The sequence below is a fragment of the Cervus elaphus genome, chromosome 6, assembly GCF_910594005.1.
Source record: "Cervus elaphus chromosome 6, mCerEla1.1, whole genome shotgun sequence".
Lineage (NCBI taxonomy): Eukaryota > Metazoa > Chordata > Mammalia > Artiodactyla > Cervidae > Cervus > Cervus elaphus.
The window spans coordinates 25250396-25267467 of record NC_057820.1 but is presented as its reverse complement, the minus strand read 5'-3'; the positions used below and the strand labels follow the sequence as shown (position 1 = coordinate 25267467).

Below are 17072 nucleotides of genomic sequence, written 5' to 3'. Positions count from 1 at the left end.
GGTATCTCTGTCTGATTGGTATTAAGATGATGGCAGCCTCATAGCATGAGTTTGGGAATGTTCTTTTGCAGGTTTTTGGAATAGTTTCAGATGGGTAGGTGTTAGCTCTTCTCTAAATGTTTGATAGAAATTGCTGTGAAGTCATCAGGTCCTAGACACTTGTTTTTTAGGAGTTTTTAAATCAATTTCAACTTCAGTACTTGTAATTGGTCTTTTCATATTTTCTATTTTCTCCTGGTTCAGTCTTGGGAGGTGGTACCTTTCTAAAAATTTGTCTTGTTTCCTTTTATTGTTACATTTTATTTCTATAGGAAGTGATGTTGATTTCACTTGTACAGTAGTGAAAGTTTGCTTTTAATGCACATGGAAGCAAAATAAAAGTGTTAAGAAGTTGCTGAGAATAATGAAGATTGATCAGAAATACAGTAAAAGAAAATTTGTGATGATGGTATGAGAATGACTTGAAGTTTGGCAAATACAGACCTGAGCTATGGCAACATACTCCTTTTCCCAAGCTTTCCTGGTTCCAGTCAATCTTCTAAGCCATCCCCAGAATTATTTAGAATAACTAGGAAATAACTTAGTTAGGATACTTATCTTATTCAAGAACATTTAATGAATCCCCATTTTATAGATAGTAAAATTCAAGGTTGTTCAGTTAGACATTTGATATCCTTCATCCTCACTTCAACCGAACTAATTTAATTATTATTTTAAAAACTCAACTTGTACTTTTCTACCATTATGCATTCCTTCATGATATTCCTTGATGTAAGTTCCTTTCCCTTAGTTTCTATTGCCATTTAGTTATTCCATTCTTAAATGTTTATCAAGAATCTGATACCTGCTAGACAGTGTACTATGGACTAGGATTATAGTAACTTTCTTACTGAGCTTGCACTTGTGGAAGAGCATATATTAAGCACAAAAATACTTCTTTATTTGCAACAAATAGTGTCATGAAAAAATAGTGTTCTGAAGACAAATAGGGAAGAAATGTCTTTTAAGCTGAGATGTAAGTGGCAGGTAGGAATTAGTTTAATGAAGAAACAGGCTAAGGGAATAATATGTGTAAAGGTACTGAGGTGGGAAGGATTTTTGACCCAAGTATTTTAATTATGATGCTGAGAAAGACTGAGGGCAGGAGGAGATGGAGGCGACAGAGGATGAGATGGTTGGGATGACATCACAGACTCAATGAGCATGAGTTTGAGCAAAGTCTGGGAGGTAGTGAAGGACAGGGAGGCCTGGTGTGCTGCAGGCCGTGGGGTCACAAAGAGTCGGACGCAACTTAGCAACAGAACAACAGCATTAATTCTTTTATGTCTTATTTTGCTGTGAAGAAATTTAAGTATTATATTGTTTCTCAATGATAATATACTGAATCTATGCTGCTGCTGCTAAGTTGCGTCAGTTGTGTCCGACTCTGTGCGACCCCATAGACAGCAGCCCACCAGGCTCCTCTGTCCCTGGGATTCTCCAGGCAAGAAAACTGGAGTGGGTTTCCATTTCCTTCTCCAATGCACAGAAGTGAAAAGTGAAACTGAAGTCACTCAGTCGTGTCTGACTCTTCTCGACCTCATGGACTGCAGCCTACCAGGCTCCTCTGTCCATGTCCATGGGATTTTCCAGGCAAGAGTACTGGACTGGGTTGCCATTGCCTTCTCCAACTGATCTATGCTACTTTACTTTAAAAAATATCAAATTTATAATGTAGCTCTTACTCAGTGAATTTTTTTATTTTTAAAGATATTCTTAAAAAAAATCACTGTAAATAGTCTAATGATAGATCCAAGTTTTAAAACTATCCAGGGAATTATTATAGAAGTCCTATATCTATATAGAAATTTATGTAGATTTATGATATATACACACATAATATTTATACTGTATATCTATATAATATACCATATAATAAACATATGATTCAGGTGTTTATTTATTTATATACAGATCTCCTGGATAATATTTTGGCTTCTCATTATTGCTTGTAGGCACCAGTCAAAAGTTAGTCAGTAGGACTGTTGGGCTCCAGGGGTTCCACCCTACTCTGCTCTTTACTTTTCTGTTCATTCTCTGATCTGTTTTATGGTCGGCTCTTTGATATTGATAATAAGGATATGGAAAAGATGCATTTAAATTGTTCTTTTGTTTTCAAATAAACAAAAATAACCTGATTTTTGGTAGTTCTATAAATCTTTTAGTTTTCCCAGTGTATAGATGTCTATATGAAGAGTGCTGTAACAGCCAGGGTTTTTGGATCCACACAGAGAAACCAGCTCTGGCTCACTTCAGTGGAAAGGAATTTAATTGGTAGTTGAAGAATTCACAGGAAGACTGAAGAATTGGATTTGGAAAATGTACAAAACCTAAGGGTGCTAGGTGGCAGGAAGGATTATAGCCACAGTCATGCTACAGGAACAGGTTAGGAAGTCACCACTATCAGACTTACACTGTTACTACTGCTGCTTTAAATATATCTGATAGCATCTTTGTGGTGCCTGCTGGAGTTCAAAGTCTAGGGTAGGAGTGGTTTTGCTGAGACCTTGTTCTGGCCGCCAGGGAACTCCTTTCTTTGGCTTTTTCTTTTTGGCCTCCTGCCAAAGCTCACATAATAAGAAATTTGCCCTGAGTAGGAAAGCAGTTTGAGTGTAGGAAGATCCTTTAAAAAAAATGAAAGAGATAGTTGTCCTTCACAACTACTCATTAAAATATATTTCAGAACAATTCTTTCTGATGACAGGTAGCTGTGTATTTCTTGAATTACAAGGTAAAGTTGTTTATGATATCTTATGTTTCTGGAAAACATATATTTGTTTCTGTTTTAAGGAGGGTTGTGGTAGCTTATTAGAGAAAAATTACTTGATTTTTTTCAAAGTGAAACTATCTTAGATATCTCTAAATTTTATAGTACAGGCATGACTGAAAAATAGATGGGTATTTTTCTAAGACAAAGAATCACAGAAAGGAAATGTGATTGCCAGATATGCACATATTATTTATTTTTCAGTATTTTTCTTTGGTAGACAAAAATATTTCATATTTGAAATGTGTCCAAAGTGTTACTATAATTTGTAAGAATGGATAAAACCAAAATTCATGGTTAACACATAGATCCTAATTGCTTCAAATATCTCAATGAAAAAATGTTTATTTAAAAAATTCAAAACACCAGAGCTACTCATTTTGTTATTAAATATTTGCACTCTTACCAGTTACCATTTGTTTATAATTGTCTTCATGGTACATTTCGTGAATTACAGCCTTCTTTATAAAACAAGATGATATTTAAGGACTTTCTCTCTCTCTCTCTCTCTCTCTCTATATATATATATATATAAAACTTTTGGGAAAAGGAATATGAATTGACATAAAAATTATTTAAGGAATGATTATTATACTCATGGATGCTTTGACTTATGAGTCATGGTCTTAATTCTAGTAATAATAATATATTGTAATATGAAATATAGGTCAAGTACAGACAGATAACTTCTGGAGACAAGAAATGCTTTCATAGCCACAGCAAAATAGTTACGAGTATCAAATCTCCTAGAGAGTTTCCTAACCTAGAAATGCGTGAAGGTTCATTGCAGCCGGCAGGAGAAAGTCAGTTTCCTTACTGCAGAGTTCTTATCTTTTCAGTAGTCACAGTTATACTTGTTCTGGGTTTTCAGATCCTCTTTTCCGGGACTTCATATGTTTTGATATTTTTAAGAATTCTTTCTTTGAATTTTCTGTAATGAGAAAATGAGAATTTTACAGACTTGGACTGTTCTTGTTTCCTAGTGATTTAAGAGTTGACATGCAAAAATGTGTAGCAGGAAAGGAAAGTTGATCATAACCAGAGATCGCTTATCAGAATACTTTACACAGAATCATAACAAAACCATTCTGCAGTTGTCAGTTTTTTTTTCCCAAAAAATTTGTCTAGGTTAAAGCAGATTATAAAATGGAAGTAATCTGGTAACCTACCTTGATAATAGCTTTTGCTTGCTTTGACTTGGGATTTAGACATCTTTGTCCTTTATTTGTTTTCAGGGTGATACTGTTAAGGGAAGGTCCAAAACAGTCTTAAATTTTCAATGGAAAAACATAAGAAAAACAACACAAAAAAGCACCCCCCCCCCCAACTATTACCTTCACCAAGTCCATAACTTACATCACTTCTGTTTTGTCACAGTTATTAGTTGGGTAAATTATAGAGACCATCTCAATATCTGCCACTTTCACTGCTTTTACTCCAGGGCCTATGCAAAGACACCGTCCCCCTTTGAACATAGGGAAGCCTAGAACAGATTATAGCATCAGTTACTAATACATTAATTTGCAGCACTGGGCTCTGTTTTATAATCTTGATGAAGAATGTGAGCCAAGTTTTTAGTGAGGCTAGAGATAGTAATTTGTCAAATAGCACTCAACACTGCTGTTAGAAGGAAAAGAACTTAAGTAAGAAGTTGACAGTTTTCTCTTTAAATTTGTAAGCATATCATTAAAGAATAAAGGGATAAATGAAAGTTTATTGGAGATCAAGCTTATTTGCCTGTTGCTTTTATGCTCAAGAACTTTTCCAGAAAGCTAATAACATTATCTCTTAAAATCTTCTTGACAGACGTTTAAAACTATTCCTAAAGGCTCTTGTCAGATTTTGTAGCTAAATAAATTCTGTTAAACTTATCATCTCTAGTTTCAGTTAAACATTTCCAATATTCTCTGCCAAAGCTGTATGTAGCAACTGCTAATGTTTTAGGATAAATAAAAATTCACTGTATATTTTGAGATAAAAGTGAAAGAAAAGACATTTGAAGCATTAGAAAAGACATTTGAAGCTTTAGAAAAGACATTTATAGGTTGAGAAATAAAAGGTACCATATACCTTGAACAATTGCAGCACATAATATCACAGCCAGGACTATAGCCATGACCTTCACACTCATGCTTGCTGCTGCTGCTTTGGCTTTGATATTCTTCTTGGGGGGAGTAGAAAAGCAGATCATGGAAGAGAATTCTTACTGGCATACATAAGGCACTTTATATACCAGCAGTCCTCTTATGGCAACAGGAATTTCCCTCCTTGAGTCATGTTCCTTTCTTCCAAGAGATTCTGTTTTATTCTTATCTACTGTTCTTCCTTTTGTTACAGTATTGAAAGTAATATGAATGTGAAAGCAGTCTGTAGACAGTAAAGAGCTATATAGAGTATTCCCAGCTGGGAACCAGCCTTCCAGTAGCATTTCCTAGAAATGTATTTGTTTAATTGGACTACCCTGGGCAGTGAAATTCTGATTGCCATTCATTCTTCCTTTCAGGAAGATTGTCTTCCAATTTTCAGCCCTTTCACCTTCCATCCTTCACAGAACTATATAAAAGAACATTCTTTATAACAAATTATACAAAAAAAACAAAACAAAAAATAACAAATTACACTTTTTTTTTTTTTTTTTAGTGGAGTGCAGTTTATTACACTGGCGGGCCCAAGGCAGAGTCTCCTCTTAGCCAAGGGCCGAGACCAGCATTTGTGAAAATCTTTTATACCCCATGTGTACGTGTCCAAACCCACCACCCCAATTCCCTTGAGACTTACATAAACAAAGGAAGGGTAAATACAACTACAATAACCCCATCATTCACGTGTTATGTGTTCAAACAGTCAATAATCAATAAGCCAGCTGTTACATTCCAAACAGTTAATAACCGATAAGACTGTGCTTACATTCTGATAGATAGTGTCCGGAGGCAGGGGTGATTAGTTTCTGTTTTTTCTTAGGTGATGAGTAACCTGGATGTGATCTTCAAGATTCCCCTGTCCGGAGGGGGTCTTATCCTTCCATTGTCGTTCCCACAGGCACTAAGCAGAGAGTTCAGAGTCCACTGGAGAGGCAGCCGAGCACGATCAGCACAGACAGGCCTGAGATGGAGTCCAGGCCCTATGAATTCCTTCTTCATTCCCCCCTCTTGATGCTCTTAACTCATATTATGAGCATTATTTATAGGGATATATTGCACCCTGGCTCTCCAGCTGCCAATTAGGGAGAATGTCATCAACCTTCGGGTTACAAAGTTCATAATACAATGTAAAATTCAGGGTCCACAAAGCAGAACTATCAAGGCAACTGTAACAGTGGTAAATATAGTTTTCCACCAATCGCTCTTCACCCAAGATAGGACCGAAGTCCACAAAGGAATGTTCTCATTTGACATTGCTTTTACCTGTTTTTTCATGTCATCTAAAGTAGTCGATACATTGTCAGATAAGTCAGGAATGTATACACAACATTCAACCTTAATTATAGCACAGGTCCCTCCTTGAGCAGCTGTGAGTATGTCCAAAGCCATTTTATTATGAATTACTGCTTTTCTCATTTAGATTTGCTCTTCATTTAAGGCTTGGATGGCTTCTGTTCTATCTAGGAGGGCCTGTTTGTGAAATTAGTCAAGGCTTCCACTTTAATCATAATATATTTGTTGTCCCTGCAGAGGGTACGAAAAAGGCAGCAATATACTCATACCATTGAAACAAATCTTGTCCACCTAGCATGTAAATAAGGTAGATTTACTGGGGCTTGTTGTAGGTTAGGCTTTTGTTACACTGGCATTTATATCAAATGTAACCCCATGACCTGAGTCTATTGACTGTAGGTCTTACACCAAGACAGCAAGGAGAGGTTATGATTAACGAGAGAGAGGAAAGTCTCTTTGTCATCCCAGAAAAGAGCAGAGTGGTTTAAAATCTGCTTGGCGGAGCGGTGACACCCACCAAGGAAGTCCATCCTTCACAGACAGAGGCATAGTCCTACATACCCAGAAGTTGTAGGTGTTGTGGAAGTCCGTGTAGGAATGTGCCCATGAGGTGTAAACATTGTCATGAGTTGAGACAGAAGTTAAATTCAAAATCATGTTGATGAGGCCAAGCAGCAGGAGTTGATTATGCGGCTTCATCCTGAAGGGCTTGTCCGGGATCTTCTTTTCCTTTTTCTTAAGGATGGTCTTAGTCTCTCGAGGGTCAGTGGGGTCCCTCTGTGCAGTCCACTCAGCGTTTTCTGGGTCTGTGTGGTATGCTCTCTTCACCCTCGTATGATGGATGAAGGGACAATACCTGCAACTTTAACGGGAGAGGCGGGTATAGCTTGGGCGGTTCGGTTGGAGCCGGATCCTGGAAGTGTTGGCCAGAGGCTTCTGTCACCGGGATCGGAGCCTGCCCAAACGGCGGCCCTACGAACTCCGGGAAAGCTGGCGGAGGAGCAGCGGCTGTTGCAGAAACTTCACCTGGCCCTGGATCAGGCATTAAGGCGGCCCAAATTACACTTTTGCTTTTAAGTCCAAACTCTTGCATGGGAGGCCTATTTTGTTTGACATCAAATGACCTTTTATTTCAACTTATATATAGTTTCTGACTGTATGTCTGAAGAAGTCTTCTAAAGACCTGTACTTCCGAATTTATATCCATTTATATTTGCATGTTTAACAGTTTTTGCATATATGTATTTCTCAAGCATTATTATTTAGTACATAAAGTTGTGTGAATTGTGGATTTTTAAAAAACAGTTCTTTCTCATGCTGTGTTTTTATTTCTTGGATTCTACTTTGATATAATCCCGTTTTCTTTTTATCTTTACCGTTTCCTCTTAAGGGGCTTCCCTGGTAGCTTAGCTGGTAAAGAGTCCACCTGCAATGCAGGAGACCCTGGTTTGAAGATCCTGGGTTGGGAAGATCCCCTGGAGAAGGGAACAGCTACCTACTCTAGTATTCGGGCCTGGAGAATTACATGGACTTGTATAGTCCATGTGGTAGTAAAGAGTTGAACCCGACTGAGTGACTTTCACTTTGACTTCATGTTCCTCTTAAGCTTTCTAAGTCTATTTGTTTTAAATGTCTTTTGCAAACACTTCAAAAATCATATCAAAGGGATTTTTAATAGGTGAATGTAATTATTTACTATGTAATTGGTAATCTGTGAGCTTTATAAAATGCTTTCTTGGTGTGTCTTTTCTGTCTTTATGTTTCCTGTGATTTCTTTCTAACTTTATATTTTTTAACATTTTCTTATGTGATCTGAACAGAATACAGTGGTTTGTGTTCTGCTAGTAATCTCAATTTTTTTTAACTTGACTTTTTCTGGTAATTTACATCAACCATAAATAGAATCTAGTTCCTCCCTTTGTAAGATGAGAAAAATAACTGTATTAAAACCTTTCTTCCTGTTTCCTAGTTTTGTATTTTCAGATGATTATTTCACATTACTTAACTTCTTATTTGAGAATTATCATTACATTTTATTCTGAAATCACATACTTACTTAGATGTGTGTGTCTTAGTCACTCAGTCATGTCCAACTCTTTGTGACCCCGTGGACTGTAGCCTACCAGGTTCCTGTGTCCATGGAATTCTCCAGGCAAGAATACTGGAATGGGTTGCCATTCCCTTCTCCACGGGATCTTCCCAACCCAGGGATCAAACCCAGTTAGTTCTCCTGCATTGCAGGTGGATTCTTTACCATCTGAGCCACCAGGTCCTACAGTTATCAATCATTCAAGTCTTTAAAACCTCTTAGTCTTTATTTTAATTAATCTCAAAGTAGTTGGAATATTATTTCTCTTTCTCATTCATTTAACATTTTTCTCACAGGAAAACAAATACAGTAAAAGGAATATGTTCTTGGATTTCATAAATCCTTATTGATTATTTTTTCTTCAAGTTCTTAGATAATATGTAGAACCAAAATTATGCAGAGTTGGTTTTGTGCTTTAACCTTTTTACTTCTTTTTTTGAGCTATACAAAAAGTAAACTTAGACTCTGGCAGGTACTAGTATGGATACTTTCTCCTTCCTTCACACTCTTTCTCTTTTTACTGCCTTTTCCTCCCAGGATCCCTGCCTTAAAGATTACTGGAAAGCACCACCCCATTCTATAGTATCAATAGTTCATTGTTCATTCATTTATTGGACAAATATTTATTTTATTACATGCCTAGCACTCTTTTGAGTATCGAAAATAGAGCAGTGGACTAAACCAACCAAGTTCCTTCTTGTGTATTTAAAGGTTTGCAGTGTTCTAATTTATTGTAGAAGGCAGTCTGCCTCATTTCAAACATGTTCTGTAAATGTGTGTCTTTAGCCCTATGACTTCTTCTGACCTAAACACTATTATCACGTAAGAAGGATTAATTCTTTGAGAACATCCCCTTCTCTAGTGAGTTTGAGAGATTCCCTCTTATTTCTATCATATAATATGGTTCCTTTAAGATGGAATGCACTTTCCCCAGCTTTCCTGAATCCTTTCCTTCTTTTAAATTTTGATATCTTCATAAAGTTTTCTTTAATACCTTGATTTCTTCTGGCTTTCATTATAGCATTTACTGTCTTGTCTAGCTTTATCTAGAAGAAGTATAATGATTAACCACATACTTAATTTTAAATATTCTAGTAGCCACATTTAAAACATTTTTTTTCTCTTCATTTTTTTGGCCTTGTAGTGCAGCTCATGTGGTCCCAGTTCTCTGACCAGGGCTTGAACTCGGGCCTCCTCCAGTGGGAGTGCAGAGTCCTAACCGCTGGTGCTGTGCTCATTGCTTCTGTCGTGACCGACTCCTTGTGACCCGTGGACTGTAGCCCGCTAGGCTCCCCCGTCCATGGGATTCTCCAGGCAAGGATACTGAAGTGGCTTGCCATGCCCTTCTCCAGGGGAGCTTCCCGACTCAGGAATTGAACCCATATCTCTGGTGTCTCCTGCATTACAGACAGGTTCTTTATTCACTGAACCACTGGACTGCCAGGAAATTATCTTTAGTAGCTACATTTAAGAAGTTAAAATAAATAGGTGACATTAATTTTAATAATGTTTTTATTTGGTTTAAAACATGAAAGATTATCATTTCAAGGTGTTCAGTTCAGTTCAGTTGCTCAGTCGTGTCCAACTCTTTGCGACCCCGTGAATCGCAGCACACCAGGCCTCCCTGTCCATCACCAGCTCCTGGAGTTTACTCAAACTCAGGCCATTTCAAGGTGTAACCATTATAAAATCATTAAGTGAGATTTTAATTTTTTTTCAGTACTACACTTTTGGATTAGACTAGCCACGTTTCAGATGCTTAGTAGCCACATGTGTTTAGTGACTACCATATCGGACAGTACTTGTCTAGTTATTCATTTAGCATATTATACTACATTGATACTATATTTTAAATAAAGATGGGGATGGAGGGAAGAATAGATACTATGTTTTTTTATTTTTTTAGTTTGTTTTAGAAACTTTTCTAAATCTTCCTAGTCCTTTTGTTCTTTCTCTCTTCACTAAGTTGTTATGTCTCATTGCGTCTTCTCTTTGATTAAGCAGGACAAAGATTAAACTTCATTCTCTCTCTTTTTAGTAGTGTTTGCCTTTTTTTGTTGTTGTTGTTTCTGGAATTGAACTACTCTAAGTTCATCCATTCAAACAAGTTTCCCTTTGAAGGAGAATCCCATGAATGTAGTTCTTATGATTAATTGCCAAAAACCTTTGCAACTTTACATTTCTATAATCTGTGATTCATATGAAGTTTTAGTTATGATTCTCAATTATGCAATTAATTCAGAGTTTTAAAGTGTTTTCAAATGGGGAGAGATTAGTGTAAGGCAGTTAAAAATAATTCCCAACTCACCCTTTATTAAGTCTTTGAATAGCATATTGTTTGCAGAAAAAATTAAGACTGTTTTGGTAGTTAAATTAATGAAAAGTGGGTTAGAAATGGAACAGTTCTCATTTATTATAAAGCAGTATAGTGTAGCAGAGGGCTTCCCAGGTGGCGCTAGTGGTAAAGGGCCCACCTGCCAGTGCAGGTTAGACTCAGGTTCCATCCCTGGATCAGGAAGATCCCTGGAGGAGGGCACAGCAACCCACTCCAGTGTTCTTGCCTGAGAATCCCAGGCACAGTGGAGCCTGGCCGGCTGCGGTCCATAGGGTCGCACAGAGTCAGACACGACTGAAGTGACCTACCATGCATGCATAATATAACAGAATCCTGTTGTTTTGAGTTTATAGAAGGCAGATGACTCACTCCTGGGGTAGAGGTTGCCACACATGTGATAAGCACCTAAAGTAATGTGAATAGGTTGAACAGATTGATGTAGTCCTTAACTTTTAAAAGTACACTAGTACAAAACCTGATGCTCTTTTATAGAGGGATTAAGGCTTTTAGGGAGCTGCCAGTGGAGTTTTTCAGAAACCCTTAATGTAATTCTACTTCTGTGATTTTCCTTTAACATTAATAAATACCTTTTCCAGAAATCAAAAGATCCTGCCAGCTATATTCAAGGCAGCTATTAGGCACTGGGCAAGGCTGTATTTTTTCCAAAATAAATCTGGGGAAAAATGGTATAAACAGTAAAAAAATCATTATGGCATTAAGGAGTAGTGTATATTTTATTGCTATTTGAAAGCATTCCACAGAGATAATGAATTTTGAAGAGGATTTTTCTGAGTTTATACTTAGTCTCCTTCTTGGACTTTGGCATAAGATGTTTTCAAAATGTAGTGTAATGTAATCTGGCATTTGTGAATGAGATGTACAAGAACTCACATTTCATAAGGATGATTTCATGTGTGATATGCACTGCCCCAAACATTGCAGTCTCAAATACATGCACAAAAGAAGGGCCAGTTTTCAGTGGCCTCCATCTCCATACTGACCCAACTGACCCACTGCTAGCCATATACTTTTCCTCTACTTTTCAGAATGATAGAAGGAATCAGAACCTGATGCACCTTGCATGACAGAAGACTGAATTCTACCAAATTTCTGATGTTAAAGGAGAGACAGTTATTGGTACTCTGAAAGATGAGCATGAAAAGAAAAAAATGAGTTTTTAGCTTTCAGTGATTGAAGATTTCAAAGTTACTGTTAGTTCAGTTTATTTTACTTTTTATCTCTGCCTTTTTGTGCTGGTCAGACACAGGCTACCTGTATCTTGTTCCTGAAGTTGGATGGCTTCCCATTGTCTTAATTAAATTTATTGCAAAGGAGAAGGTTTCCTGGAACAGCTAAGCTACAGGTGATTTATTAAACTGTAACTCTTTGATTTTCTTGGAAATAAGATTTCAATCTACCATTCTTCTGAAAACGAAATTTAATGTTTTACCTTTGAAGAAGAAAGAGTTACGAAATAACAGCCATTATTCACTTTTCTCAACCTGTTTGTATTATGTGGAACCAAACTTATTTGCCTTGGAATGTTACTTTTTGCCAAGTTGATTTTATTAAAGTACAGTTAAGAAGTGTCAAAGAGAAGCTACTTAATTTGTTTTCACAATAATTCAGAAGGAAACAGAACATGGGTTTGAAAGTGAATTGCTTTCCTTTAGAATTTTAGGTATGATTTTAAGACCTCATATGTTAAAATTTAGAAGACAGAAGAAGTTCTATTATCTCAGTTCTGTTATCTCACTGAACAGATTATCAACCCTCTTTTCCATGTCCTCTGTATTCCTCACAGAATGTTTGCTGCTATTTGAGCCAGGAGCAGTGGGTTGTATAAAGCAGCTTCAGCATCACCATAAACTTCAAAGACATCATTTTTCTCACAACAAAGGCATCTCTATTCATGGCCTTAAATTGGCCGCCTGGAAAATGACTGCAGTCTACAACTGCCAGGTCAATGTGGACGTTCGTGTTAATTTTCCAAGTTGGAAAACAACATGCTTATTGTTAGGGGATGGAAACATGTGAGATATTAGCTATGAGCAACTTTACAAACAGCTAACTGAAAGAAGCTTGATTCAATAAAAGGAAGACAAATGGTGCAGTAGTCTCCCTTATTATCGTTAATTCAGGTTTTCTGCTACTCAGAAAAGCTGAAGGAGAGGAAAGAAGAGATCTGGCAGATACTATTCAGAGCTAGTTGGAAAGAGTGTGCACCAAAAGATCTTGCCTGGAGAGATGAGTCCTGCATGTGAATGTTAGAGGAGCTATGTATGTAAGGTATGAAGTTGCACTGGATTTGTTTGTGTTGTTTAGAAATAGGACATCTAAAATGGTGCTTTGTAAGAAGCATTTCAGTACACATGGCTTGCCAATTTAAACTTAAAATGTAATGTTTTAAAATAGGAGATATAATGAGGAATGTGAAGAAAAGAACTGGAAGGGCCTTTTTTAGTACAGATATTTTATTTCTTATGTTATTTTGATACTTAGAATAAATGAATGTCTTGGAGTCAAAACAAGAACAACACTTAAAAATATTTAGATAGGCTGTGTATTGTTTTTATTTTATAGATTATGTTGAATGCTTTTTCCCTTTTTAATAAAAAGCCAACAAAAGTAATCTAGCTTACTTGCCATGATTCTTGCTTCTGTAGTCTTTTAATGTGTGTGTAGGTGAGCAGTAAGAGGTGTGGTGGGGGAAACAGCTCACTCCTCAGCTCTGGTTTCCTCCCTCTCAACCTTGCACCTGTGCCAGCTGGAGGCAGCAGGGTGGTGATGGAGACCATGATAATTGTCATCATTTGTTGAGTGCCTGCCATGTGCCAGGTATTGCACCTAGTGTCTCACTAGTCCTTGCAGCAATTCTGTAAGAGCACCAGTATCATCTTTTTAAAGGTATGCAGAAAGAGTTACATTCCACAAATTATGTAACATTTCCTGAGTCATTTAACACATTTAATAATTACTAGAGTCAGAGGGCAGCAGCAGTGAAAACGCCCACTTGAATTCCTTCTTCTGTGATGAAACAGGGACGTGAAAGGCAATCTCAGAGGTTTGACTGTTAACTCCAGATCCAGACCTCCCTAGAAAAGAGAAAGCTCAAGAGTATTGAAGAAGAGGATTAAATATGGAACAATTCAGGATATAAATAGAATCTGAGTTGTCTGGTGAGAGAAATCAGAAAACCTTGACAAAGTCTAGAATCCCATTTAATTTATATTTCATTGAATACCAGGAGAATGATTATTGTGACTTCTTAAAACTTAACCTTTGTTAGTAATGTTTTTACTCTTATTTTCCCATCATGACTACTAGTAGTAACCATTGGAAAACTTGGCTTATTACAAGGAAAGAGAAAAAGGGAAGAAGTCTGTATTCTTTTTTTTAATTAATTAATTAATTTTAATTGGAGACTAATTGCTTTACAATATTGTGGTGGCTTTTGCCATACATTGACATGAATCAGCCATGGGTGTACATGTGTCCCCCATCCTAAACCCCACTCCCATCTCCCTCCCCGTCCCATCCCTCTGGTTTGTCCCAGTGCACCAGCTTTGAGTGCCCTGTTTCATGCATCAAACTTGGACTGGCGATCTGTTTCACATATGGTAATATACATGTTTCAGTGCTATTCTCTCAAATCATTCCACCCTCACCTTCTCCTACAGAGTCCAAAAGTCTGTTCTTTATATCTGTGTCTCTTTTGCTGCCTCGCATATAGGGTTGTCATTACCATATTTCTAAATTCCATATATATGAGTTAATATACTGTATTGGTGTTTTTCTTTCTGACTTACTTCACTCTGTATAATAGGCTCCAGTTTCATCCACTTCATTAGAACAGATTCAAATGTGTTTTTTTAATAGCTGAGTAATATTCCATTGTGTATAAGTACTACAGCTTTCTTATCCATTCATCTGCCGATGGACATCTAGGTTGCTCCCATGTCCTGGCTATTGTAAACAGTGCTGTGATGAACACTGGGGTACACGTCTCTTTCAATTCTGGTTTCCTCAGTGTGTATGCCCAGCAGTGGGATTGCTGGGTCGTGTGGCAGTACTGTTTCCTTGATTATAGTTTCCTTTGTTATGCAAAAGCTTTTAAGTTTAATTAGGTCCCGTTTGTTTATTTTTGCTTTTATTTCCATTACTCTGGGAGGTGGATCATAGAGGATCTTGCTGTGATTTATGTCAGACAGTGTTTTGCTTATGTTTTCCTCTAGGAATTTTATAGTTTCTGGTCTTACATTTAGATCTTTAATCCATTTTGAGTTTATTTGTGTATATGGTGTTAGAAAGTGTTCTAGTTTCATTCTTTTATAGGTGGTTGATCATTTTCTCCAGCACCACTTGTTAAAGAGATTGTCTTTTCTTCATTATATATTTTGCTTCCTTTGTCAAAGATAAGGTGTCCATAGGTACATGGGTTTATCTCTGGGCTTTCTATTTTGTTCCATTGATCTATATTTCATTCTTTGTGCCAGTTCCATACTGTCTTGATGACTGTAGCTTTGTAGTATAGGCAGGTTGATTCCTCCAGTTCCATTCTTCTTTCTCAAGGCTTCTTTGGCTATTTGAGGTTTTTTGTATTTCCATACAAACTGTGAAATTATTTGTTCTAGTTCTGTGAAAAATACCACTGGTAGCTTGATAGGGATTGCACTGAATCTATAGATTGCTTTGGGTGTAGTATACTCATTTTTCACTATGTTGATTCTTACTGATCCATGAACACAGTATATTTCTCCATCTATTTGTGTCATCTTTGATTTATTTCATCAGTGTTTTATTGTTTTCTATATATAGGTCTTTTGTTTCTTTAGGTAGATTTATTCCTAATTATTTTATTCTTTTCTATATATAGGTCTTTTGTTTCTTTAGGTAGATTTATTCCTAATTATTCTTTTCGTTGGAATGGTGAATGGGATTGTTTCCTTAATTTCTCTTTATATTTTCTCATTGTTAGTGTATAGGAAGGCAAGGGATTTCTTTGTATTAATTTTATATCCTGCAACTTTACTATATTCACTGATTAGCTCTAGTAATTTTCTGGTGGTATCTTTAGGGTTTTCTATGTAGAGAATCATATCATCTGCAAACAGTGATAGTTTCACTTCTTCTTTTCAAATCTGGATTCCTTTTATTTCTTTTTCTTCTCTGATTGCTCTGGCTAAAACTTCCAAAACTATGTTGAGTAGTAGTGGTGAGAGTGGGCACCCTTGTCTTGTTCCTGACTTTAGGGGAAATGCTTTCAATTTTTCACCATTGAGGATAATGTTTGCTGTGGGTTTATCATATATAGCTTTTATTATGTTGAGGTGTGTTCCTTCTATGCCTGCTTTATGGAGAGTTCTTGAATGGATGTTGAATTTTGTCAAAGGCTTTTTCTGCATCTATTGAGATAATCATATGGTTTTTATCTTTCAATTTGTTAATGTGGTATATCACATTGATTGATTTGCGAATATTGAAGAATCCTTGCATCCGTGGGATAAAGCCCACTTGGTCATGGTGTATGACCTTTTTAATATGTTGTTGGATTCTGTTTGCTCGAATTTTGTTGAAGATTTTTGCATCTATGTTCATCAGTGATATTGGCCTGTAGTTTTCTTTTTTGGTGGCATCTTTGTCTGGTTTTGGTATTAGGGTGATGGTGGGGTCATAGAATGAGTTTGGCAGTTTACCTTCCTCTGCAATTTTCTGGAAGAGTTTGAGTAGGATAGGTGTTAGCTCTTCTCTAAATTTTTGGTAGAATTCAGCCATGAAGCCATCTGGTCCTGGGCTTTTGTTTGTTGGAAGATTTTTTATTACAGTTTCAATTTCTGTGCTTGTGATGGGACTGTTAAGATTTTCTAAGAATTCATTCATTTCTTCCAAGTTGTCCATTTTATTGGCATATAGTTGCTGATAGTAGTCTCTTATGATCCTTTGTATTTCTGTGTTGTCTGTTGTGATTTCTCCATTTTAAATTCTAATTTTGTTGTTTTTTTCCCTTTTTTTCTTGATGAGTCTTGCTAATGGTTTGTTTAATTTATTTATCTTCTCAAAGAACCAGCTTTTAGTTTTGTTGATTTTTGCTGTGGTCTCCTTTGTTTCTTTTTCATTTATTTCTGCCTTAATTTTTATGATTTCTTTCCTTCTACTAACCTTGGGGTTCTTCATTTCTTCTTTCTCAAGTTGCTTTAGGTGTAAAGTTAGGTTATTTATTTGATTTTTCTCTTGTTTCTTGAGGTAAGCTTGTAATGCTGTGAACCTTCCCCTTAGCACTGCTTTTAGTGAATCCCATAGGTTTTGGGTTGTTGTATTTTCATTTGTTTCTAGGCTTATTTTGATTTCATTTTTGATCTCTTCCATGATTTGTTGGTTATTCAGAAGCGTGTTATTTAGCCTCCATAT

General features: G+C 36.6%; 2 protein-coding genes across 12 annotated transcripts in view; one reads left to right on the top strand and one right to left on the bottom strand.

The window, feature by feature from the left end:
• Positions 1–17072, top strand: part of ART3 (ADP-ribosyltransferase 3 (inactive)) — a 135648-nt gene that overhangs the window by 41243 nt on the left and 77333 nt on the right. The window lies entirely within an intron of this gene.
• CXCL11 (C-X-C motif chemokine ligand 11) lies at positions 2980–5745 on the bottom strand. 3 transcript variants are annotated; one of them, XM_043906454.1, is made up of 5 exons: positions 5714–5745; positions 4877–4967; positions 4163–4289; positions 3976–4048; positions 2980–3737 (listed from the first exon to the last, which is right to left on the bottom strand). In XM_043906454.1, exons 2-5 carry the CDS (start codon positions 4935–4937, stop codon positions 3714–3716), a joined length of 285 nt encoding a protein of 94 aa, XP_043762389.1. In that variant the 5' UTR covers positions 4938–4967; positions 5714–5745; the 3' UTR covers positions 2980–3713. The 3 variants fall into 3 exon arrangements, with proteins under 3 accessions (XP_043762389.1, XP_043762387.1, XP_043762388.1); XM_043906452.1 differs by having other exon boundaries at positions 4877–5359; positions 5714–5735; XM_043906453.1 differs by lacking the exon at positions 5714–5745 and having other exon boundaries at positions 4877–5441.

Bases quoted from the DNA above. Each gene is read 5' to 3' on its own strand.
- CXCL11 (XM_043906452.1), bottom strand. From the start codon at position 4,997: ATGATCTGCTTTTCTACTCCCCCCAAGAAGAATATCAAAGCCAAAGCA. The intron at 4,290-4,876 runs GTATATGGTACC...AATCTGTTCTAG, and splicing joins ATGTGCTGCAATTGTTCAAG to GCTTCCCTATGTTCAAAGGG. The intron at 3,738-3,975 runs GTAGGTTACCAG...TTCTCATTACAG, and splicing joins AAGCAAAAGCTATTATCAAG to AAAATTCAAAGAAAGAATTC.